Source organism: Triturus cristatus, chromosome 6, assembly GCF_964204655.1.
Source record: "Triturus cristatus chromosome 6, aTriCri1.1, whole genome shotgun sequence".
NCBI classification, from domain to species: domain Eukaryota; kingdom Metazoa; phylum Chordata; class Amphibia; order Caudata; family Salamandridae; genus Triturus; species Triturus cristatus.
In genome coordinates, this window is record NC_140589.1 from 1240427951 (window position 1) to 1240455373 (window position 27423).

The following is a 27423-nucleotide window of genomic DNA, read 5'->3' on the forward strand; positions in this document are numbered from 1 at the left end:
AATATACCGACCTCCAGGGCCTTTAGGACAATTTGGTCATTCCCTTCCTGATTTAGCAGCCAATGCGGCAAGTATCTCAGCGAAATTCATTGTATTAGGAGATTTTAACCTGCATTTCAATGACCCCCAGCAGATGGTGGCAACAGACATCACGAGAGATCTTGCTGCCTGCCAGCTTCACCAAAAAGTTGCCAAACCTACTCACACGAAAGGACATTTATAGAACCCTATCTTTTCCAACGTGAAGGAACTAGCAGAGGAGGATCCGATACCAGTACCATGGTCTGATCATTTCCTTATTCCATGTCTCTGGCACCCCAATCACACCATACCCCATGCTAAACCCCATGCTATGGCGGAAATCTCTAGCCCCAGGTGACAAGGAGATACTTAAATCTAAATTAGCCTACTATAAGGACTCTCTCATTAAAACTAAATCACCCTATTATGAAGCCAGGATTAACAAAGCAAGTGACACGCAAAAAGAGACTTTCACTATACTTAGGGAACTGAGTAGGCTGCCCGAACAGAAACCAACTTATAGTCAAGCCGAATGTGACAAAATCCAGAATTATTTTCTAACTAAAGTTGAAGACTTCATTCTGGCTATCAAGAATTCGCGTATTGCCCCCTGCCTACAACCAGTTGAGGAGGAGCCCTTTGGTTCCCTGAAGGCCCCCTTCTATCAGCTCCCGTTGCTTGAACCAGCGGCTCTAGCTCGTATAGTGGCTAAAGTGAAATCCGGGTCCCCGGAGGACATCTGTCCCCCCAAGGTGTTCGAAATGATCATCCCTCTGGTTGAGGCTGAGGTCCTGTCCGTCCTGAATTCATCTTTGAGTTCTGGACTGGTTCCTCAGAAGTTCAAGGAAACAATAGTACTTCCACTGCTGAAGAAAGCCGTGGCTGATGTTAAAAACCTGAAGAATTTCCGCCCCATTTCCCAACTCCCGTTCTTGGCTAAAGTCCTTGAACAGCATGTGCTCCAAGCCCACCCATCACATACTGAGCAACACCACTTGCTGCACCACTGGCAAGCAGGGTCTCGGGCACCCAACAGTACTGAGCTGGGGATGCTCTCAGTTTTGGACGATTTACGGCTTGCAGCAGATAAAAAGATCCATTCTGCTCTGTTCCTGCTCGATCTCTCAGCCGCCTTTGATACTGTGAATCATGGGCGGCTACTTTCCCGTATGCAGCAGCTGGGAGTTACAGGGACGGCCCTTCAGTGGTTCACTTCCTTTCTGGAAGAACGCCAGCAGAAAGTCCAGCTGGGCACTCTCATGTCCAAGCAGGGCACACTCCATTGGGGGGTCCCGCAGGGTTCGGCGTTGTCCCCCCTGCTCTTTAACATCTATCTCCAACCCTTGATTGAGGCCCTGGCCAAGTTAGACTGCCAGGTGTTTAATTATGCGGACGACACCCAGCTAATAGTCCGCATTGATCACACCTGTGACTCACAACGGAATGTCCAGAACATCCTCAGTTACACCATGAACTGGATGACTCTGAATTCTTTAAAAGTGAACCCTGACAAGACCGAAGTTCTGGTACTCTTTCCAGACTCTTCCCCTTGGTCTGGCCTGTTCTGGTCTCAAGAGCTTGGCGCCACCCCCACGCCAGTATCTGCCGTAAAGAGCCTAGGTATCAAACTAGACACTGGACTGACCATGAAGAACCAGGTTTCCGCTGTGGTGGGAAGCTGTATCGGATTACTGCGTCAGCTCTGGAAGCTATCGGCCCTTCTGTCATCCTCTACCATGCAAACGGTGGTAACTGCTTTAGTATTGTCTCGGCTCGACTACGGAAATGCAGTTTACATCGGGCTCCCTATATCACTCTTGAGGAAACTTCAGGTAGTCATGAATGATGCAGCAAGGCTGATATTTAAGCTGCCTCGTAAAACGCATGCCATTCCCCTGCTGCGTCATTTGCATTGGCTACCTATTAAACAAAGGGTAAGCTTCAAGGGCCTGTGCATTGCACAAAGTCCCTGTTTGGTGAAGCCCCCAATTACATTAAAGATCGTCTGAAGCCCTATGTCCCGGGACGCCACCTTCGCTCTTCGCCGGCCAGTTTCCTCACCTGCCCCCGATTTAGTATGACAACACTGGGGGGCCTTGCCTTTTCAGTTTGTGTCCCACAGATGTGGAATAAACTCCCAGAGGTTCTGCGCAAGGACACAAATCTTCTTTCATTTTGGAGGAGGTAGAAGACCATGCTATTCCTAGAGGCCTTTGTGTAGGCTTATGGGGATTAGGCCAACTCAAGCTTTCTGCCTTGTTATGTCTGTTGTCTAAGAGGAAGCGCTTCAAGACCTTTGGTGATTAGCGCTATACAAATAACAACAAACATAAACATAAACCAACCAGTATAAGGTCACGACCCTGGTTCAAGACATCACTGGAACAATGGACCTCAGTTAGAAAAAACAAAACCAGCGCCAAACCCTGACGTCATCATTGCCAATGAAAATTTTTACAAATAGGTACAGGATTCTTTAGATCTACTTATTCCAAAAAACACAATCCAGGTAAAAAAAGGTAGCAATAGAATGCCATGGTACTCTGCTAAACTTTGAGAACTAAAACAAAATTGTAAAAAGTTAAAAGAACGTGGAGGAAGGATTTCTCTTCTTCAAATTGAGATACAAGGAGGCTATTAAAGCATACAAAGCTGAAATTAAATCAGCCAAGGGTGCTTTTTATGAAGAAAAAATTCTATTGGCTGGTAACTCTGCATCGGAGATCTTTCGCATTGCCAAGACTCTCCTCAGAGTTCAACCCCCTCCAGTAACCCTTGACACCTCAGGTCTACACTGTGACAAGCTTACAGAATTTTTCTTCAACAAAGTCCAAACCATATCCTCTTCATTCTCTCAAACGGAGAGTCAAATCAGAGACTCTGTCCCTGTAGCATACACTCCCATAGACTCCCATTTAGACACAATCCCCCTGATAGACAATGAAACACTAGATCGTATTATGTCTCGAGTAAAGAGCGGATCATCTAAAGACCCTGCACCTCTAAAAATTCTGAAACAGGTGGCCGAAATAGTCTCCTCTACTATCTTGGAGTTGATTAAAGCCTCTTTTTCCTCTGGAGTGGTTTCCCCACCTTGCAAGGAAGCAATGGTTAGGGCCCTCCTCAAAACACCCAACCTAGACCCTGATTCCCTGAGAAACTACCGTCCAATTTCTCTTCTCCCAGGGATCAGTAAAATAGCCGAAAAGCATGTAAACTCAGTGCTGTCAACCTACCTGGAGACCAATACACTCCTCCACCCGTCTCAAACAGGCTTCCGCCCACGTGAAGGTACAGAAACAGCCCTACTCTCAGTCGTAGAGGAGTAAAAAAAAATTGTTGATGCCGGAGGCATCGCCGTCGTCATATTTTTAGACCTCAGCGCAGCCTTTGGCACGGTAAACCTTCAACTCCTGGTCCACAGACTCCGGAGACTAGGAGTGAACGGGGTTGTGCTGGCCTGGCTGCAGTCATTCCTGAGGGACAGACTTTCAGGTTTTTTACTCTGATATAGCCTCTAAACAGGTGCCTCTTCGCTGTGGGGTCCCTCAGGGGTCGTCCCTGAGCCCCACATTGTTCGACGCGTACCTGAGTCCTCTAGCTAAACTGGTGGTGCCATTTGGGGTACACATAGCGACCTATGCAGATAAAACCCAACTGGTGGTAGGACTCAGCCATGCCGACATCAACCCCCAATATTCGACACTGCCTGGAAGAGACTGCCAAATGGATGGATGAGTCCTTCCTGAAGTTAAATGGGGAAAAAACTGAGTTGATGATTCTGGGGAACCGGTCACCCATTGATCTGAACACCATATGGCCTAATACATTGGGCCCTGTCCCCACCCCCAAGTCCCAGATAAATAGCCTAGGTATCAGGATTGATCAGAACCTAACTTTTAAAACTCAGGCACGTAAGGTAGCGGCCTCATGTTATGGGATTCTGAGGATGCTTTGGAAGGTCCTCCCTCTACTTCCTTTCCAGGCAAGGAAATTGATGGTTCAGGCTCTTATCTTGCCACGCCTGGATTACGGTAATGCCCTTTACTTAGGTGCCCCATGCGCAACATTGTCCAAACTGCAGATGGTACAGAACTGGGCAGCCAGAAAACTCCTGAACATCCCAAAATTCCAATCAGCAAAGCCAGCTTTGAAATCCCTCCATTGGCTTCCGATCAAGGAGAGAGTTGAATTCAAGGCGATGTGTATAGTACACAAGTCACTGGCCGGGAAAAGTCCTGCCATTAACCAGTCCATTATTTGCCCCTACTCTGCCAAAAAGAGCTTGGGGACAATTTTCTCCCATCTTATTAACCGATCCTTGTCCGTGGGCTGAAAATCCCAATTTGCGAAGGTTTTTAGCTCAGCACCTCGGGACACCATTAAACCTTTCGATTCAGCAATGATGGGATTATGATCACTAAAAGCCGTTCGGGCTGCCCTGACTTCCCGCATATGTTGGTATAAAGGGACTGATATTACAACATAATCTATAGTTGAACTGCTCCCGCTAACGAAGAACGATGGTATTACCTCTGCTTCATTCCCAGACAATATTAATTATTACTTGCTAATAAGCTTTCTAGCCGGGTGCCTTGGATGGAATGTTTGAAATGAACCACAGGTAGCACGTCTTCAAAAATCTCCCCTTCTAATAAACATTTTAGTTGGCAACAGTGTACATTAAAGTCCCCCATTATGATTGTTTCGTAGGGAATGTATCTCTCCTGTGCAAAGTCCTCTGTAAAACTTTTGAGATTATTTAAATGTTCACGATCATGATTCCTACAAAATGAGTTATAAAAATGTACAATCACCAGAGTTACACTGCTTGGAAAGGTTAATTCTACTGCTAGCAGATGTGGAGAGGAGCTAGGCAAACCCTTGATGGTGCATGACAATTTAAGCGATATTAGGGTAAGCAAGCTGCCCTTTGCCCGTCCTACAGATGGGGATGCAGATTTAAAATATGGGCCAAAACCATCATTACAAAGGAGTCAGACGAATCCCAAGTTTCTTGAAGTGCAATAATGTGACCCGCCTTTATTATCGCTAACCACTGCTCATCGTCTTTTTTCGCCTTCAGCCCTGCAATATTCCATGTCTTGAAGGTACACACCAAAGGATCTATCACATTATAGTCACAGGGTAATTGAAGCAAGCTGATCGGTTGTGCTATTAATGGAGGAATTATTGGATTCCTAGTAATGCCCATTTGTTGTGTTTGCAATTACCTCCCTTGGGGCCGAGTATATCGGTTTCCCTCGCTATTAGGGTGTAGTGGCCCTTCTGGGTAAAAAAAAGAAAGTGGAAGAGCCTGTATTCCCAAGCACGAATCTGTTCTCATCTGACCTTGTATCATGGCTCTTATGTGTAAAGGATGGGTTACATTAACCACAATACAATCCCCGCTCCTATCTTTCCTAGTAGCTTTCCCCAACCAACTCTTCTGGCCATGATAATATGGGGGGCAAAAGATCGACCATGTGTTTGTGATTTTTCCAGCCAGTGTATTATTACCTTGTGCATTAAATCCATTGTTGTCTCTTTGGAGTTCTCCTGTAAGGGAGGAACTCCTACTAGGACAGTCACAAGTGGGGCTAATTCAGGGGGGAGGTGTAAAACACCAATTCTCTTTCTCACCAGACTATTTGGTTTAAGGGGTTTCGGGCCAATAGGCTCATTCCTGTGAATCAAGCGGGTTTCCTTGGGCGCAGCCCCTAGTGATTCGCGTCAGGCTGTGTCTGGAGCAGTTCCTTGGGCTCTACCATTTTCGAGATGGCCGGTCATTCCTTGTGGGCCTGTCCTACCTAGGATCTGTATACTATCTTGAGATGACTGCTGAGACTCCCGGTGTGCCCTTGGGGTACTTTTAGTAGTTAGCGACCCCCCTATTATGTAAGTGACTTTTCATATCATTCCCCTCGGCCAGTGAGGGACGATTCTGCCCCATCGGTTGTGACCCCATGCTATCCGAGGTGCTGACAATGAGACATTTGTTTGCCTGAAATAGTAGTAATTCTAGTTTATCCAACCTGGCAATAATAGGGGTTAGGTTTAATTTTAAGATTGTTTCTATTTTTGAAGAGAGGCTGCTTATAATTTGTCCCAAGCCCACATTATATCGATCAACAGTAGGTGGTGCTGCTTGTTTTTTTAGCTGCTGAGCCGTTTTCCTGCCTCCACCTCTTTTCTTTTTTACTGGTGGCTCAAATAAGGAAGGGCCCTCGTCTTGGTTGCCATCATCCTCATCCATTAAGTGGGTGATGGCACAGGGTCACTTTGCACTGTTTGGGGTGGGGTTTTCGATGGTACCGGGCTCAGGGATTCGGTTAAGGCAATTTAGTTGGACAAGACATTAGCAGCCCTGGTCAGAAATAAATCAAGGGTTGTCACTGCTACCCCCCCTCCACCCCACCTCCCAACTGGACCCTTTCGTGGGCTGCTTCCTCTTGACCTCAGGCTGTTCAGGATAAATGCAACAAAAGACAATAAAATACAGGTGAAAAATAAAAGAATGCAGGACACTTATGCACAGGCTATGGCTTTACCCTATATACCAAATCTGTCCATTAAAAAGTATTCAGTACCCACGGAATTACACTCTGTTGCGGGCTCTATGTATAGTGCAATAGAACAATATATCAGCATTCGCTAAGTGATGGCTACCAATAGGGGGAAATACACTGCTAATCATCACCGCCCTGCCTCTTCCTGGCAATGACTGGCCCGGGCTTCACCCGGAAGTGTCCCACGCCGCTTGGGACAAGGCAGTGCTTTAAGCGCGGTGGTGACTCCTCCCCCTCGTGTGCGGCAGCGGGAAAGGGTACTGTTGCACCCTGGGACTTGTAGTCCCACCAGGGTGAGGTGCGGGCTCAAAGGAATGCGGGCAGCAGAGAGGAGGTGCTCCCTGGGACTACGGTCCCACCAGGGAAATGACAAGGTTAAAAAATGCCCCCAATGTCAGCTTAACATGGGTCCCAGCAGCCAGATGGTCACAGACAGCGTCTTGCGCCGTTTGGGGGGGTTGAGGGAGCGCTTTATGCACGGTGGTGCACCTCCCCCTCATGTGCCGCAGCGGGAAAGGGTCCTGTTGCACCCTGGGACCCATCAGGGTGAGGTGCGGGCTCACAGGAATGCGGGCGGCAGAGAGGAGTTGCTCCCTGGGACTATGGTCCCACCAGGGAAATGACAAGGTTCACAAATGCACCCAATGTCGGCCTAACACAAGTCTCGGTAGCCAGATGGTCACCGACAGCGTCCCGCAGAGGGGCCAGGCAGCTCTTTAAGCGCCATGGTGACGCCTCCCCCTCGTGTGCCGCAGCGGGAAAGGGTCCTGTTGCACCCTGGGTGAGGTGCGGGCTCAAAGGAATGCGGGCGGCAGAGAGGAGGTGTTCCCTGGGACTACGGTCCCACCAGGGAAATGACAAGGTTCACAAAAGCCCCCAATGTTGACCTAATACAGGTCCCAGGAGCCAGATGTTCACAGACAGCGTTGGGCCTTTTGCAAATGTTCTAAATGGCTCAAGAAAAAGTTCATTATCAAGAATTATCTGAAGTTTAAGAAATGGCTTTGTTTGGAAACTCCATTTAATGTTTTAATCACTCTAGGGTGGATGACATGATATCCACACCTGCTGAGGCTTCATCATGGTAGTAGTCAATGGGGTTAGGGCATGGACTCATCGGATAAGTGTGTGAAAGAACGTTGTTCCATGATGGGTTTTTTCATATAAGTGAGTGTGCGTGCTAATATTTCTGATCTGAAACTGAAAGATGGTACTGCTTCCAGGGATTGCATGGTGAGCAGTAGATCAGTGGGCCATAACCCTGCCACTTGTACCCTAATTTGATTGGTAAAGGCACCATTGGAAAGGCGAGACTCTCCCTCTCCAAACAGTTTAGGTCACCCCCAGTGTCTTTCACATGTAAATCACAGACGAGGGATTAGGATTATAGCCCCCAGATCTCATGCTGCGGACTCTGTGCCTCTCCTAAATGTATTCCTGCTTGTGAACAATGGACGTAGCAGGGATCCACTATCTCGACCAACATGAATTCTGAATGGAATGAAGTTCCCATCTTCCACCCTCCTGACATTCAGACGCTCACCAGGGGATCCTGAAGCTGGATGCAGAACAGCATAGATGCTGATCTTCCCAATAGCTAAATTTACTATTTGATTTTCCCACCCATGGGGGCTGATAGATGGGGTTCACCAGAAAATGGGGGGAGCATTCTCTTCCCCTGCATAGGGGCTGACACACCATGGGCAAAATTGTAAAATCTGTGGCTTGGTCAGATTGGTTTGAAGTCAGTCCTTGGAAAGCAAAATTGCAGCTGGTAGGTAAATTCTAGAGAGTTGTTCCTTGAACCTAGAAGCTCATCTCTCTGTTCAATTTCTCATTGTTTGCGCTTACCTAGAAATGATCTCTGATCCAATTACAGCATTTAGGTTTCCTAAGGGGCGGCAGGTCTATAGGTCATTACACCCCATCTCTTCCCCTTTTTGAGAAACCTATTCTTAAAAGAAATCCGGCTCTGGCATTGGAGCAAAGACACAATTCCTCAGCAATGATCTTATTAGGATGACTTTGGGGCTCCTTTTGGAAGGATACTTGGGTGATGATTTCAACCCTTTCATAGTCCTTGTGAAGAAAACCTTTTGGAAGTGCTGTTGAAAAGGGAACAGCTTCCTCTTTTCAACAGTGCCTCTCTCTTTGCCCTCATGCCTGCTAGTCTGTTATTGTGACCTCTCTGATTGGTGCAGACATTTGGCTAAAAGTACTGTGCCACTTTGTGGGCTTTCCACTCCCATTACAGAAGGGACAGGATAGAAAGTAATGCGTTGGTATTGTAAACGTCCACCTCTTTGTCCCTTGCTCTTCCCAAACCAAGTAAAATTTCCCAGGCAACAGGTCTCAACACTATAAGCTTGTGGATTAGGTCTTAAAGTAATTTTGCATTATCCTGCTTGTGTGGCTCTAGTGGTGCCTTTGAACTAAGTTCACCTGACCACTTCTCTTACTTAAATGGGACCCATACAGCATCTCGGAAAAGTGCACCAGGTTAAGGGCATTTTCTGTTTGGGCACGGCTCGGCCAGGATAGGGCCCAAGACCATATACCCCTCTTCCTTCGCCAGCCAACTCAGTAAACATATCACTAGATAACCTCCTCCAGGTCACACCCACCCACCCACTCACTCTACTAGATGGAATAATTTCTCCTGGGTACATGCCTTAGGTACATGGTTTGAATAATTACACATGGGTGCACCCTTCAGCCATCTGGATGGGATTACTTGCTCCTGCGTACAACCATTGTCTACCTGGATGGGATACCTTCTTCAGGGAATAGACCTTACAATACTTAGTTCATAATGTTTCCATTCACCAGAATCGGCTAACTTTGCTCTTTCTAACTCACTTCCTCGACTTCACAATAACTCTTAACATGATTAAGTCCACCCATCATTTTAACCATCACTATGCTCTCAGGTCTGTCAAACGAACGTCACAACTTCCATCATCTCTACCATCCTCAAAATCTGCACCTTATTTATCTTTCACCACCCCAACCTGCCTGAGGACTCCAACCCATATTTCCTCAAACTACTTTGCTAACAGTAATGTCCTTATCTCTTCCTCAAACCCCTCCCCTTACTTATCACCAGCTCTCCTCACTCCTGTTTGTCCTCTAGCTGCCATTCTATAACTAATGATCTGGCTAAATCTACTTGCCTATCCCCAGCTCTACACCTGTTTGTCCTCGCCATCTCCCTTTCTGAATTAACCTATCTCCTTTGCAATAACCATTATGGCATTTCAACCACACACCACAACTCTTAGCCTACTTCACTCCCCTTCAACACATACCAAGCCCTTTTTGGGCTATTTGGGGTAGTTCGTGCTTGGGCCCCCAAAACCTTTTGTCCACATATGGAATCCACGCCAAATTTGTGTCCCTTTTTTCCAACATCCTGAGAATTCTAAAGCTAACTAGAGTTTATCGACTTCCCTGAAGGGAACTGAGAAATTAGCCAAAATACAGCTACATTTAGTTTTTTCGGGGAGAAAAATTGAAAAAAAAGTGGCTGGCCAAGAAAGGGTCTGTTCTTTTTATATTTTACCTGCCAATGGTGTCAACGAAGGGTTTGTGGTGATAAAATCACCATTGTCCCAGCTTGCAGGAACCGGCAGACTTTTGTCAGAAAACCAACGTTTTCTACACAGTTTTGACATTTTACTGGGACATAATTTATTTTTTTATTTTTTTTGTACTTTCATCCTCCTTTCAGTTAGTGGAAGAAATGGGTATGAAACCAAAAATGGATCCTGAAAAATTATATATTTCTGACAAGTCAGCAAGGGGTCATTTGTGTAGATCCTTCAAGGTTTTCCTATAGAAATTAACAGTTCTAATAAAGAAATATTGAAATTGAGTTTCACCTGTAACTTCTTTTAACTATGGCAGATGTTCTCTTTTTTTTAACTTTTTTTTGGAAATTTGTTTATTGGCATTTAAACAAAGAACATGTATTTCAGCAAGCCTACATGTGATGCCGTGTATCATATTATAGCAGTTTTAGTTGACCAACAACAATCATAACAACAACATTAAAGAAAGCAAGACGGCTTGTTCACATTCCTAAGTTACACATTAGGGTAACCCAACTGCATCATAGTGTTTTCCTTTCCGAGTGCACCATTTCCTGGCTCTGTAATATATAATATACCTCACCAGACAGTGCCAGTGCGGTCCTGATATTTACATCTAAGGAGCAGCTGATTTCTAATTTGCCGTGTGTCTTAATCTGATGCGTGAACTAATGATGTAGTTTAGTCTTGGGCTAGGTTTTAAGCAGTTAGCCAAGTTTGAAAGGGCCCCCATATATCCCTTGGTCTAGATGCCAGCAGCAGCAGTTCCCAGAATATGCTCAGTTGTTCCTAACAGAATGTAATGTCTAAGATCCAACAATTGGAGCGTTTTGTTTGCCCTAGTGCATTGCAACTCTTCGTTTCACCAATAGTAAGAGCATGGCCAACGATCTGATTCTCCCGGCCGGGGCCTCCTGGACATATCCCAGGAGTCCGGCTTTGGGTGATGGGATTATGTTGAACTCCAATATTTCACTGATCTTTTGAAATACCTCAACCCAGCATTTCGCCACTAATGGACAATCCCAAGCTATGTGGAGGAACGAAGCTTGAGGGGCCTTGCACCTCCTGCAGCACGCATCAGGGTGGAACCCCATGCTTTTAAGTTGAACGGGCGTCCTGTACATGCGGTGTAATAACTTAAAATGTATAAGTTGCAGTTTATAATTTGGTGAGAGCATTTCTAATTGGCCGTAACAGAACCGCCATAGATCTTCTGGTACAGGTTCCTCCAGTTTATAATGCCATCCCTCCAGGGCCTTCGGCTGCACCACAGGGGATGATCGTTGCATAGTATTGTATAAGCTAGTAATACGTTTACTGGGGGATGAGTTGGTGAGGATTAGTTCAATGGCCGAGAGAGTGTCTGGAGGAGTTGGACATGTGCCATGTATTTTCCGACATGTACCCCTAATGCTATAATATAACAGTAGGTCAGAGAATCGGCAGTACGCCCCCTGGTCATTTGGAGGGGGGGTTAGAAGTGTATCGTTCGTAGAACTTCGTGAAGGGGTTGCACTTGACAATAGTGCACGGTACCCGGGTACTACTGTTCCTCGTCACTCGTGGGGTCCAGTCTCCTCCGCTTTGCTGGGGACTCAAAATGGCCGTCGGGAAGTCAGGAAATTCACTTCCGGGGCTGCAGGGACTTCGGACTCCGGCGGGAGCGGGAAAGTTTGCGACCATAGATTCAAGTTTTTGGTGCCTGCCAAGCAGGGGAGTCACTCCTTGACTCCAAGGGAGATTCTTCTGTCTTCCAAAGGTAGTGGAACATCGAAGGTCCCGATTCTTCTTGTAGAGCGTCGTCCAGGGATATCTGATTTGCAATGGCAAGGTTTCCCTATCTTATACTAAAGGAAAGTGAGGGACTAGCTCTATGACCACTCCTATGGGAGGGTCAGGGGAGTGGGTGGTTACACCCACTTCCCTTTGACCAGTTTCGCGCCAGAGCAGGAGCAGGTAGCCCCTGAATCGGTTTGAGCTGGCCTATGCACAGAGGAGCCTACTGCTCCCCAGTGCAGGACTTCAAAGCACTCTAGGAGTGCACCCACCCAGCCCCAATACACTAAATCCTGTCTGGAAGGTGGTTACACCTCCCTGTGACAGGATGCCTATTGTTGGGCGTCCTCCACTGCGAGTTTCAGTCAGCAGCAGGAGGACAGCCCGGTGTCTGTGCTGGTGGCATCCATTTTGTGAAGCCAGGCTCTTTCCACAGTAGGTACATGTCTTCCCCTCTAGAAGGGTGGGATCATACTCCCACACCAGTTACTGGTGTGGGGGTATGATTCCAAGTTGTTGGACACCAAACACGACATGTTTGATGCAGTTATTCCAAAGTTAGCATTTACCAGTAGGTTATAATGCACTTAAGAGTATATGGTTTAACCGCATCCACAAACAGCCACAGGGAAGAGACTCTGCCAGCTGCAGAGGGACCCTGGTCATGCAGAGGCACCCCCTCACATTGTAAACCAAGCACCCTGCCCTCAGGATTGATAGGGCCTGCTTTAGGGGTGACTGATAGGTTTATATGTGTGTGTATGGTGAGATATAGGGAACCTATACCTCAGTGAGGAGTGCTAACACTACCTCACCCAGGCTGCAGTAGCAGGCCTGTGGTGTCAGATTTAGTCTGCTTCCCAGGGGTGGCATAATACATGCTTCAGCCCCTGGTAGGCCTGTGAAGTACCTATGCCCTTGGTACCTAAGGTACCATATACTAGGGGCTCATAAGGTACCACAGTATCCAATCACTAGTGCATCTAATATGCACTCCAAGTTGTTTAGAGAGAACAGAGAGACTGGGGCCCTGATTAGCAGGGACCCAGCCAGTCTATAGCCAGAAACCAGTGTTAACATCAGAAATAAAGTGGGGGCAACATAAGTGCAGATCCTACTCTCCTACAAAAAAATTTTTCACACTTATATTTTGAAGGCAGAACTGCATAGAAAGGCAATTGGTGATAACACTTGTTCTACTATTCTGTGTTCCCCTAAGTCTCCCGATAAAAATGACACCTCACTTGTGTGGGTAGGCCTAGTGCCCACAATAGGAAAAGGCCCGGAATGCAATGTGGATACATCACATTTTTCCATTGAAAGCGGACGTTTTTTTTTTTTGCAATGTGCCTAGCTGTGAACTTTGAACCGTAGCTTAGCCGGCAACTTAGGAAACTTGGCAAACCTGTGTATTTTTTTAAAACTAGACACTCAGGGAAATCCAGGATGTGGTGACTTGTGTGGCTCTCATTAGGGTCTGTTACACAGAATCCAAACCTCAGTGTGTCTGAAAAAACACATTTGTGAGGAAAAGTTCTGGAATCTGAAGAGAGCGACAAACTTCCACACACCCAGCATTCCTAAAGTCTCCTGATAAAAATGGTACCTCACTTCTGTGGTACCTCACTCATTTCATAGTGCGATCACTGTGCCGGCACAAATTTCCTACTACCCAGCGTTCCCCTCGATCTCCAGAGTAAAATGATACCTCACTTGTTTGGGTCGGTCATGTGTCTGTGACAGCCCAGTCAGCCCCAGGAAGGGCCGAAACACTGATAAAATATGGCCCCAGGGAAGTGATGCTTGCCTAAGGGGTCACTTCCTCAACTATCGGCTACAAAATCCCTGGTGGTCCAGTGGTGTGGATTCCTACTCCCCCCCCCAAAAGAAGGATTCACCAAAATGTGTCCTCTCCCTGGACTGGCTGGCAGCAAATGGCTTCCAGTGCACCCCGGCTGTACTTGATGATGTTGATGCGCTGTGAGAACGCCAACGTCATCAGATTACAGTTATGGGGGTTGGCAGTGGAAGTGCTTTTTCTGGCATACCTTGTGGGGGGCATTGAGTTGAAAGGGGCGGCCCACTGGGGGAGCGCCTTGTGGGTTGATGCCAGGATGTGGTGGTTACGTCCTCGGCACAGCAGCCGAGGACTTAACCATTACGTGCATGGCACCCAAAGGGTTACTAAAGTGCATACCACCATCTCTACAACAGAAGATGAAAGTTACCTAACCTCACATTTTAATCAACATTTAGGAAACCCAAGCAACTATATTAGTGCATCAAAATCACAGGTTTTACACGTTTCTCACCTACGGAACAACACACCATATCATTTGAGACGGTAACCAGTGCAATCCAGAACATTTTTTTTTTGTTACTTTCAGAGTTCTTACAATGGATACCCACCCTCTCAAACTACAACAAAAATGTACTCCATCTACCTGTTGGAGAAAGGAAAGTGACCACTACTACTCTTTCAACTCTCTCTTGTCTCATTTGCTTCATTCAAGACATCTACATGCACTCACCAGTAGTTCACAATACATTAGTAGAATGAAAACTCAATACTTAAAACATAAACCATACCAAATCACTGCAAAGTCTTTTTGAATGGGACAGCAATAGAGTGGATTCCCCTGAACCCATCCTTACACATTACACTGTTTCAAAACCTACTCTTACCAAATACTCTATGCATTGCCTCCCACCAAAGTGGTATGCTAGTTAATGCCTGATCAGTGTGTACAAAGAATACATATGACCCACTATCTGACCTCTGACAAAGAAAAACAAGACCACCTTTTCTGTCAGAGAAACCTGGCTTCTGCATGATAATGCATCGTTCCACAAGGATACCAATGCTTCTTGCAGAATCTCCAAGACAAAAAAGTAGGTGGTCTAGGAGTGATATTTGAGGATGACATAACGATCACAGAAATAGAAGATACACTGATTTTAGATCCGTGAATTACTATCCCTGTTACTCTACCTCAGTGTTCTCAAATGCATTTCTACAACTAGATAGACCTCCATCAAAACCTGAGCATTTACATGTGCCTTTCTCGGATATCAGTTAGGTATCCATTTAATGCATTTGCAAACTTCCTCGTCAACTAAAATATAGTGCTGTTTTCTTTGATGGATTCAATGATGATGGACTCAACCCAGATCTGTGACTGGGGGTGAGTGTCTGAAAAGTTTCAGCGCTCCGTCCATCATCTCCTTGTGTTTGCTTAGTTTTCTTTGACAAGGCACGCTATAGACACGTAAGTGTATGTCTGCTGTGAAAAATTACATTCATTTTTACTTCCAGTCCTGACAAAAAGAGTAATTATGATTCTAAGTGGTCCAGTTGAAAATCCTGCAGATTGTACATCACCAGAGTAAAATTCCATAGATTTAATCACACCCAAACAGACACACATCTACGAGGTTCAAGACGTGGAACATTCATACACACACTGTGGAGCAGTCGAGAGGCGAACACTTACTGGATTCAGGTAGCAAAAATTATGGAGCAATAGAAAAATTATTGATGTTATAGATGCCCATAATTATACTGAGAATATATATTGCAACCAATATGTGAAACTTTACCAGAAACTGTTACAGTGCAGGCATTATAGTTGTGAAATGAGCGACACCTCAGCACAGGAGCTGCTTGAATCCACCAATTTACAGAGAATGTGTGCAAAACATGTACTAGACCATAGCCATAGAATGAGTGGTCTACAAAGGAAGAGGGTTCCTAATACGCTTGAGAAGATATGGGGTGACTGAATGAGACAATACAGACTTGAAGAAGCATTAATCATGAGGGATTGAGCAAGATGGGAAACAAAAAATAAACCATAGAAGAATGCGCCTCTATATATTGGCTGTGGGGGAAGCCACATAAACTAATAATCTGAAAGAGACAATTAGCTATAAATTCCTTACCTTAGAATTACCCCCAGGCGTCAGACTGGATTTCGGAAAGTATTTTGTCAGCAGTAATCCTGTGCGATGAAAGGTGGCGTTGGTCGACTCCACGTTCGTCGTTGGCGTCGTGGTCGCCGGGATGACATCGCGGTAGCTACTTAGACGTCGCCCTCACGTGCTTACGTCAGTTCTTTCTTTTTCCGCGCCAGTCAGCGCAGATCCAGAGAGGGCGGTACCTCCAGTCACTTTTTGACTCACTTTTTGCCGACTTTTGTCGACGTCAGTTTTCAGTCTTTTCTGGTGCACGTCAGTGATGCTCGGTTTAAAGGCTTGCTTTTCCTGTAGCTGGTAGGTGACGGATCCGCACTGCGTGTGCCTGTTTTACCTGGAGCGCGACCACGACCCCAAGTCATGCCCTGACTGCCGGGCCATGAATACGATGTCTTTGCGGGAGCAGTCCCAAAAGCTTCTCGAGGCCCAGCACCGCGCCGTTCGAGGTCCCGGTCGCGTGGGAGGTCGAGGGACCGGTCGCGAAGCTACCACCACCAGTCTTCATCAAAGTCTTCGACTTCTCCCCGTCGATCGGCCGACACGACGAGGGATGCTTGTGGTGCCCTTCCAACGGGCACCACATCCGCAGCTGATGCCTGTTTTGTCCCCAGCCGGCGTCGACCTCTGCCTCCACCCCGATGTGGACACGGAGCTGGACCGGCGTCGACCGATGCCGGATCCGGCGCCGACAGGTACTGTTGTGCCCCTGCTCTATCCTGGTGCTTTTCGGACAGATTGGCAACTAGAGAAGGGTGAGGAGGACAGGGAGGGATCTGCAGACCCTTTGGCTGACCAGTTGGGTTAAGAACCCGACTGGAGAGAGGAACTGGGGGAAGCCAGTGGTCTGGATACTGCATCAGACCGTGGCATCTTGTCTCCTACAGTGGCTATGGAGGAAGGAGCATCCTATGCAGTGGTGTTGCGTAGGGCGGCCGAGGCTGTCAACCTCGAGCTACTTAGGGTGGTGGTCAGGACTAGCCACCTTACAGAGGTGCTTCAACCGGTCAATGAAGCAGTCATCGACATCCTTTTGGGCACCTGGTTCAAGCCCAACAAAGGGGCTCCTGTGGATAGGATGTTTGCCTGACGCCACTGCCCGGCCCCAGGCGACCCCACTTTCCTCTCCCAACACCCCACCCCTGAGAGCTTGGCGGTACAAGCCTCCACATCCAAAGGTGCATTCCCTAACACACCACCTGATAGGGAATCCAAAAAGCTGGACCATCTTGGGAAGAAGATGTTTTCTTCCTACAGCTTGGAGCTGCGGTCGGTAAACACCGCATGTCTGTTGGGCTGTTATACCCACTCTGTGTAGGATACGGTGGTGCAGGTGCTTCCCCAGTGCCGGGAGGAGGCTCGGGCCGGGCTCTCCTGTGCAGTTGCCGAGGGGAGAGACGCAGCTAAGTTTACCATACGCTGTGGACTGAACACTGACGATTTGCTAGGTAGGACGATTTCAACGTCTGTAGCCCTTCGACGCTATGCCTGGCTGAGGTCGACTGGCTTTTCTGGGGATGTCAAAGCTACCCTTATGGTCATGCTCTTTGATGACCTTCGCCTTTTCGGCGAAGCAGTTCGGCTGGAGTGTTCCCATGAGACACAGTGTCAAGACCGATTTGCATATGGCCAGGTCTAAACTAGGGTGGCATGGTGAGCAAAAGAATGATGGATTTAACCCAGATCTCTTGACTGGGGGTGAATGTTTTGATTTGTTCTGCATTCTGTCCATCAATTGTATGTCTTTTGCTTTCTTGCCCCAAGTGTGCCAGGTATGCCCAGCCGTGGTTCCTGGGCTCACTGTGCCACTGGAATCAATCTATCCTGGCTGAAGAGGGGTGAAACCCCGAAACCGGTCCTAGGATGCTTGTTTCCGGTCCAGGAAGGACCTATCTTGGCAGTTCGGGCTGGACTGTTCCCATGAGGCACAGGGTCAAGACTGATTTGCATATGGCCAGGTCTAAACTGGGGTGGCATGGTGAGCAAAAGAATGATGGATTTAACCCAGATCTCTTTACTGGGATGAATATTTTGATTTGTTCTGCATTCCATCCATCAATTGTGTGTCTTTTGCTTTTTGGCGACAAGGCAGACAACGCAATAGAGCACTTCAAGGACTCGCAGGCTACGGCCGTGTCCTTGGGCCTCTCCACCACTCGCCCTGCGCAGTCTGCTTTTCGCCCCTTTCGTGGCTACGGAAGGGGTGCCCCACTACGTTCTACCCAGGGCCACAGGCCAGCGCAGCTGTTGAGCCCCTGCGTGGCTGGGGACGTGGGAACCACCATTGTGTTTCTGGGGGCCAGCGAGCGAGGCAGTCCACCACTGCTCCCTCTGCAGCAGCCTCCAAAACCTCCTAGTCTGACCTTCCAGGGCCACCAATTTCCAGTGGGCGGCAGGATTCTCCATCACCTCCCTCACTGGTGCACCATCACGTCAGACAGGTGGGTTTTGCAGATAGTCCGAAGGGGCTACTCCCTCCCCTTCGAGACTTCTCCCCCAGCTATGCCACCTCAGTACCATCACTTGTCGGAGAATCATCTGGCCCTTCTGCAACAGAAATTTATGGATCTCTTGGCCAAGGGAGCCATTGAGCGAGTTCCTGCCCCAGAAGTAGGTCGTGGTTGCTATTCCCACTACTTTCTGGTGCCCAAGAAGTACAAAGGCCTGCGTCCTATCTTGGATCTCAAGAACGTCAACCGCTTCCTCCAGAAGGAGGATTTCAAAATGTTGACGCTAGCTCAGGTCCTGTCTGTCCTTGACACTGGAGACTGGATGGTAGCGTTGTACTTGCAGGACGTTTACTTCCAAATCCCGGTCCGCTAGCCCACTGGTGTTACCTGTGGTTCATGGTAGGCCGTGAGCACTTTCAGTTTACTGTGCTCCCCTTTGGCTTTACCAGTGCCCCTCGGCTGTTCACGAAAGTATTGGCGGTGGTCGCAGCTCATCTGCGCAGATCAAGGGTTATAGTCTTCCCCTATCTCGATGACTGGCTATCGAAGGCAAGCTCGCCCCGGGCTGCCATCTCCCACCTCCAGATTACGGCCGACTTCCTGCATTCGCTGGGGTTCTCCATCAGTGCGCCGAAGTCGCACTTGACTCCCTCTCACAAGCACCTCTTCATCGGAGTGGTTCTGGACACAACGCAGTTTCGGGTCTATCCTCCCGAACAGCGAGTCCGGGATATTCGGGCTATCATTCTGATCTTTCAGCCTCTATCCCGGCTTTCGGTCAGGATGGCTCTCAGGCTACTGGACCTGATGGCCTCCTGCATCCTGCAGGTGGATCATGCCAGATGGCATATGCTGGCTCTGCAGTGGGACCTGAACTTTCAGTGGGCACAATATCAGCGGAACCTGTCCGATTGCATCCAGATCTGGGAGGGCACTGCACTCCAACTGCCGTGGTGGCTGACCAACCAGGATTGGGTCGACGGCAGATCCCTCTCCCTTCCCCAACCAGAGTTCACAGTGATGACCGTTGCATCACTTCTGGGATGGGGCGGCCACATGGGGGAGGTGGAGACCAGAGGTCTCTAGTCTCCGGCGGAGTCCGGGCTCAACATCAACCTTCTGGAGCTTCGGGCGATTCGTCTTGCACTCAAAGTATTCCTTCCCTCTGTCCGGGGAAGAGTAGAGCAGGTGTTCACGGATAACAACACCGCCATGTGGTACTGCAAGAAACAAGGCGGGGTGGACCCTATGTCAAGAGACCCTCTGCCTCTGGACATGGCTGGAACATCAGGGCATATCCCTGGTGGTTCAACTCCTGGCTTGTTCCCTGAACACCAGGGCAGACAAACTCAGCCGCATGTGCTTGATGGATCACGAATGGTGTCTTCACTCAGAGTTGGTGCAAGGTCTGTTTTAACGGTGGGGAGAGCCTTGGTTAGATCTATTCGCCACCAAAGAGAACGCGCAATGTCAGCAATTCTGTAAGTTGAAATTTCCAAGGCGGCACTCGCTCGGAGACGCATTCATCATGAGTGGAGTTGCGGTCTTCTATACGCCTTTCCTCCCATACCACTTCTTCCCAAAGTGCTGAAGAAGATCAAGCAGGACCGGGCCCAAGTCATTCTGGTGGCTCCGGATTGGGCACAAAGAGTCTAGTATCACAAGCTATTACACATGGCAATCGAGCCTCTGATCCGACTGCCTCTTCGGGAGGATCTGCTGTCGCAGCAGCAGGGGGACGGCCTTCCACCTGAACCTGTCCAGCCTCCACCTCCTTGTGTGGAGATTGAGCGGCAACAGTTGACTGCTTTGACCTTCCTCCTGAAGTCTTTGATGTTATCTTGGCAGCCAGGCGTCCCTCCACTAAGATGGTACATGCCAGCAGATGGAACAAATTTGTGGCATGGTGCGCAACAAAGGCTGTGGATCCCCTTTCCGTCCCTCTTTCTGAGGTTCTCTTGTTCCTCCTTTCTTTGGCTCAGCAGGACTCTGCTCTGGGCACTCTTAAGGGCTACCTCTCGGCCATTTCAGCCTTTCTTAGGCTTCCTGATCAGCCTTCTCTTTTCAAGTCCCCTGTTGTAATTCGCTTCCTTAGGGGCAATACTCCACTTTTTGCTCCTGTTCCCTTCGTAATGCCCCAGTGAGACTTGAACAAAGTTCTTACAAATCTTATGTGCGCTCCCTTTGAGCAGCTGCATAACTCTCCTCTCAGGCTTCTGACTTCAAAAACTACCTTTCTGGTGGCCATTAGCTCTACACGCAGGATGAGTGAGCGCCAAGCTCTTTCTTCTAAACCTCTTTTTCTGGCTGTTCATCCGGACAAAGTTGTCCTCCGAACTCGTCCTTCCTTCCTTCCTTCCCTCCCAAAGAGGTTACTTCTTTACACATTGGACAGACCATCACTTTGCCCACCTTCTTTCCGCCTCCCCACCCTTCCAAAGAAGAAGAAATGCTCCACCGCCTGGATCCAAAACGTGTGCTTTCATTGTATTTGGATCGCAGAAAGCACTTCCGGGTGGATGAATAGCTCTTTGTTGGATACGTGGGCGCCAAATAAGGTCGGGCTGTGTACAAGTGGACCATTTCTAGATGGGTCGTTTTGTGCATTAAATTTTGTTATTGCTTGGCAAAGAAGGAACCTCCAGTGGGGTTACGCGCCCATTCCACCAGGGTGATGGCAGCTACCACTGTTTTGGGACGTGGAGTCCCCCTTAATGACATCTGTTAGGCAGCTACGTGGGCATCGCTGCACACGTTCACAAAACACTACTGCCTGGTCAGCCAAGTTCCTCAGAGCAGCTTCTTTGGCCGTTCTGTTCTCCAGGACTTTCTGGTGTGAGCTTGGTTCGCAGACCCACCTCCGGGGTTGGCATTGCTGGGGTATCTATTCTAAGGTAAGGAATCTATCACTAACGTCTCTTTCAGGTGAACAAGTTACTTACCTTTGGTAACGATATATCTGTAAGAGATATAGATGAGTCCTATATTCCGTACTGCCCCACCCATCCTCCCTGTTCTGCGAACTGATTTCTAAGGTTAAGGACCGACATCATCCTGGCGACCACAACACCAACGATGAACGCAGAGTCGACCAACGCCACCTTTGGACGCGCAGGGGTACTACTGACGAAAAACTTTCCGGATCCAGTTTGACGCTTGAGGGGGGGGGGGGGGGTAATTCTAAGGTAAGGCTATAACTAATCTGTCTCTTACAGATATATCATTACCGGAGGTAAGTAACTTGTTCGATACAGCCAGTTGCCAACACACGGTATCTGACTGGTAAGAGGCAGATCATGGGCCTTGCTGAGATGAGGGACGTACTACCATACTCTGCTTGTTACAAATGTGTGTATATTTTCATATCTTGTTTTCAGATGTATAAAATGTTAAAATGTCATTAAAAAAATAATAAAAATGAAATTCAGTTTTGTAAAACCAATGTGAAATAAAACCTGATATAATCCCAGCCACACATTGTTTCTTCGGGCAATCTTTGGTGTGCTAGTAATGTGATGGAAACATTTAAAAACAATTTTTGTATGTTTCTAATCTCATTGGCTGGAAAGGTTTTGGCATGACCATACGGTACCTTTGCTGTTTGCCAAAGGCTGAGAAACTAGTGTTTTGAATAACCTATGACTGTTAGTTGTTTTATAAGAGTTGTAACTTTGATAGATTTTTAAGTATTGTATTGAAATAATTCAAACTTTAGGTTCAAGATTATGTCACTTTTTGGAGGATCACAAAGAAGATATCCTCTGTGGACCAATATGGCTGGCGAGTGGTCTTGACCTATCAGGACATGCTGGAATGTTGACTCTTACAAGTCCAAAACTTGTTAAAGGTAAGTCTCTTTTATGATTGCAAGGTAGGTCCGTTTGCCATGTTAAATGACAAATTGTCATATTGCCTTATCATTGTGTCTGTCTATTTGGGCATACTACTGAAAGGTTTTTGATTGACAAGTCTGTATATCTTAGAGAAACTTGGCAGTCCATTTTTGATGGTGTTGAAGGAATTAATTGTGCTTCTTCTCTAATTGTGGTGGCAAGGTTGTTTTGGAGACGAGTGATCAGAAAGGTTTACAGGCAGGATATCTTAGGTGCCACAGACACATTTATGTGGCGGTACAGCTTTCTGAAAAGCTGCAACAAACATGAATATGTCAAATTGGAAAGCTAGGGGGTGTAGAGAAATGGAGGTTTGGACAAGAACACAGGCTCCTGACGCAAATGAGTGGGTCCCAAGGATTTCCTAGGGAGTTATGTGCGTTTTTGTACAGTTTTGATTTTGATTTCTAATTTGAAAATTGTTTTGTTTTTGGTAGGCCATTACATTGGCCTCCTCCTCTTAAACAGGCAGGTCTCTGCAGGACGAGGCGGCGGTGGAGACCCTTGTGGTAGAGAACCAGCTTTGTGCCAGGACACTATGGTGGGATGCATTCAAAGTCTTACCTTGTTTAAGCCAGGAGAGCAGTATCTCTTGTGACGTGTTCCAGTCAAGCAGGGCATCTGTAACCTGCCTCCCTTCTGCTCTGCGAATGCAGTTTCATACCAGCCTGACTTGGACATGCTCTTTGGCCCACATTCCTGAATAGCCACAATCATAAGACTCCAACCCAGATACTGCTAATAGATTCATGCTTTGGACATGCTTGCACCACTTGGTGAAAGAGATTGATTTTTAGTGTGCCACAATACGTAATCTGGGCTAGCTGCTTCACTACTAACACTGTGTTTCACACTGTAGGTCTACAATATCAAAACTAAAGGTAATTAATTCAGGGATGATTTTTTAAGTAAGCTAGTGTCTTTGAGTAAACATTCTAATATTGTGGTCAGACGGGGATGGAAAAACTTTGAAATGTCTACATACATACCTCTGAATATGACGTGATGGATGGAACCTTACATCCCTTTTGTTTCTTGTCCCCAATCACACACTCAGTGTTTCCAGCGGCCCAGCTGAAGCCTGAATTGAGAAATGAGGAGCCTTTCAATATTGGGAGGTTTGGGAATATGAACCAGGCCTCTGTTTAAGTGAAAGGGACGCATCCTGCCTGGCTAACCTTACCCTTTCTCAAAGTTTCACATATTCTGTTGCTTGCGAACCTGTGCATTATGAGTAGCAAAAGGCTGCTCTGTGACGAAGTGGTTAAAGAGTGGAGGTAACACAATTTTCCCATTAGATCACAAGATAAAATGGAGAAACCTGCTGTCTCTTTAAGATCAGCCAATAAGTTCCTGTCTTCATCTACAACCCGGGACCCTAATAAGGAGGACTCTCTAAGTCCTAGCAGGCTGCAATTTGATATATTACTAGACTTCGTCCAGCTTAAGCCTCCTGGCATGTCAGTCACCCCACAAAGCAACATGCAGTCGCTGGACATCCCTGGTCCCCAGAACGTTTTGTCGGAGAGCTCTGGCAACTTTCTTTCCGCCATTCATCCTGCAGTTGGCATTTCAAATAGGTTTACCGCCTTAGCGGTCCGCGATGTTCACAATGGTCAACAAGAGCCTATCCCTGAATCTGTTAATCCAGTGACAGCGTCTGGATCTTTTGGCAGAAATCCTATTGGCTCTTAAGGACGAGCTGGGTAACAGATTTACTGTCTCGGAGACAAACCAGGCAGCGAATCATCCTGTGTGGTGTTAGCACAGAAGTAGGAGGAGGTTTCACTGCGATCCGATGCTTTAGAGCTGGAGATTCCGAAAATTAAGGAGGCACTCCATACCTCTGCAACGGAAATGGCTAAATTAGCAACCCAGAATAAGGACCTGAAGGAAAACCTTGAGCGTTTGGAGAACCACACAAGGAAGAACAATCTGAGACTTTTTAATGTCCCTGAAGCTCTTGAAGGTACAGATATCAGGTGGTTTGTGGTATACCTGTTAAAAGAAACTGTGTTAAACTCCCCCAACACAGATCTTGCCCAAGAATACAATGGGTACATCGTGACTGATTGATATATGGTCACCTAAAAAGGTTGCAAAGGGAATGTTCTTTAGAGTAGAACGTAACTAAGGATTGGCTTGTAGAAAGCTGTGGGCTAAGCCGTTTACTGTTTCTTCTGTGACATAGCCGTAAAGTGAGAATGCTAATAAAGCCCTAAATATTCCCTTGTAGTGTCCTATTAATCAATTGCTAGTCCCTACAAGGTGGATAATAATGAAAAGCTGTAGAATGTAAACGGTAACCAACGTTTACCACAAATCTTTTTCCCCCGCAGGGAATCGCAACGCGGTTGTTAGAGAAACTGTTGGCAAATATCAATCGTTCAACATATTTTTGGGATAAGCAAAGGTAATCTTCATAAGGGGCAAGTAGGATTGCAGTAGAAAATGAGGCATGGGTAATGGTATGTGGAATCACAACGCGGTCATTGTAACGATCGCGTTGTGATTCCCTGCGGGGAAAAAGAATGCGGGATAACAACAAAGATTCAATGTAAACATGTACCCTTACCTCATTTTCTACTGCAATCCTACTTGCCCCTTATGAAGATTACCTTTGCTTATCCCAAAAATATGTCGAACCATTGATATTTGCCAACAGTTTCTGCCTTGTACCAGCTTTACATATTTGTATTGCTGTTTTTATTTTATTTTATTTGAAAAGTTTTATAGAGCGCGAACAAGACCCAACGGGGTATCAGAGTGTTGTACAGAGTTGTCTTTAGCCATTATACAAAACATAAAGGAAGGAAGTGAAAGTACAACCTGTGGGAAAACATTCCAGAGTAAAGAGTACGGTGTATCAGAGGCGCCATAGAGCGCTCCAAGTAAAACATCATACAATAGAAAACCAGGACGTGCGATGAGCATCAAGGAATATTAACAAAGAAGTATCGAGCAAAAATCAACAGTTGATGCAGTTAAAGGAGCTATCGAGGACTAGAACAAAAAGAATGCAAAAATAAGGTGAAAACATATAGAACTTCAGTGAGAATACTTCAAGATTTTGGTTATTAACAAAACACACGAGCATGATCAGTGCGATTAACGTTCGTTCATTAGCCCCTTCAGCGTGGCGCGGATTACCGCGCCGTGCTGAAGGTTCCATTGAGCAGGCGGGGCCATGACGGAGTGGTTCCGACATGCACACAGCGCCACCGACGCGCATGACGGAACCACTCCGTCATAAGCAGCGATGAGGTTAGTAGTCTTTTGACCAGTTCTTTAAAGGAGGTAGTGGAAGGATTTTTTCTGATCTTGGATGGAAGGAGTTCCAGATTCTCGGAGCAAGAACGGTGAACGCACGGTTGTACGATCTTTTCTTTTTGTATCTTGGAGGTTTCAAGAGAAGGGTAGACGTACTTCTGAGGTTCCTGCTAGAGCCCGATAGCTCAAGTTTATTTGCTACGTAGTATGGGGTATTGTGGAGGATTCTAGCTTCAATAGATAACCAGTTTAGCTGCAAAAGGTCTGGTGAAATGTGATCAAATTTCCTAGATCAAGTTAAAAGCCTGGCTGAAGTATTCAAGGTAGCTCTGAGTGGGGTCAAGCTGACTTTGGGAAGTCCTGTGAGGGTCACTAGTCCATATCCCAATCTAGGGATAATCAAAGATTGGACCGCCAGCCTGAGGTCTTCGTTGGGGGGGGGGGGAAATTGTTTTGAATTTCTTCAGTATGTTGAGTTGGAAAATAGCTCCCTTAGTAGTAGCGCTGAGATGTGCTTGCATATTTAGCTGCTTATCCAAGGTGACACCTAAAGATTTAGCTGAGTCTACAACGTGAGGTGTGCAGTTCAGAGCAGTTAGATGTTTAATCCAGTCAAGGGTAGGAGCTGAGTGATTAGGTGGGGTGATATGAAGAAATTCCGTTTTGAGAGTATTTAGTAGGAGATGGTTCTGGGCTAGCCATTGCTGAGTTTGGGCAAGTGCAGCATTGAAAGTTTTTATGTCCTCCTGCGATGAGATCTTCAGATACAATTGCGTGTCATCCGCATACATGTGGTATTGAATGTTGTCTCTGTTCAGAATGACTGCAAGAGGCTCCATAAATAGATTGAAGAGAGTGGGCGAGAGCGTAGAACCTTGGGGGACTCCAATCAGGACAGGGGTACTGGAAGCTAGGGCATGATTAACTTTGATCCTTTGCGTGCGGTTGTGAAGGGAGGAGGCAAACCAATTTAGGACCGGGCCCGACAATCCCAGCCTGTGTTGTAGGAGATCAATCAAGTTTTCATGTTAATGGTATCGAAGGCTGAGGACAGGTCTGAAAGGATCAGGAGACAAGGGACATTTTGGTCAAGGGCTCTCACGGCGTCATCAACGATGTGAGTTAGTGCCGTTTCAGTGCTGTGTCCTGCTCTGAATCCTGATTGGTGAGGATCCAGGAGTTGATATTTCTCAATAGGTTTGCAGAGCTGGGAATGAACGCGTTTTTCAAGCAATTTCGCTAGAGTCATGCTGCTGGTGATAGCTCGGAAGTTGTTAGGATCTGATAGGTCCGCATTGGGCTTCTTAAGAATGTGAGTAACTTGCAGAACTTTTAGAAAGTCTGGAATCTTTCCCTGTAAGAGGGATTCATGAATGATTCTGGACCAAAGAGGGAGAACAGCTGAGATTAAATCTTTGGTGATCCTCTACCCGCCAAGATCTATAAAGTGGTTGGAGGGTTTGATGGATGCCATGTTGCGAAGTATCTCAGTGCAGTCTGGTAGGAGAAAACTGCTCCAAGAGGCGTTGTTTTTGAGAGAGCTGCCCAAAGGCAGGTGGTATATTGTCATGGATTCTGCCCCCTCCCCTGATCCTGTATGTGTTAACAAGTAATTCTATCTACTAAGCAATGGTCTGGTGACTAAACCATGTTAAAAAAGGGAACCGTTTATAAATTAAAGTATACATTTCTAAAATGGATGGATTGACTGACGAAGAGTCCTCCATCTCTGAACGAAGGTGCCATAAAAGACACTAGAGTTCACGCTATTTGAATGCTTCAAACACAATAAGTGGCGCCTTAACCTGTACAGGATTAAAATCTGTGCTTTCTGCATGATTATTGGTGTCTGTGAAGAAACATCTTCTGACCTGAAAAA

At 46.9% G+C, this 27423-nt stretch overlaps 1 protein-coding gene across 1 annotated transcript in view; it reads left to right on the forward strand.

The window, feature by feature from the left end:
* Nucleotides 1–27423, forward strand: part of BIRC6 (baculoviral IAP repeat containing 6) — a 1973616-nt gene that overhangs the window by 339544 nt on the left and 1606649 nt on the right. The window contains exon 15 of the mRNA XM_085609819.1: nucleotides 22097–22228. Coding sequence (XP_085465945.1) covers nucleotides 22097–22228 — 132 coding nt within the window. The remainder of the gene's footprint in view (nucleotides 1–22096; nucleotides 22229–27423) is intronic.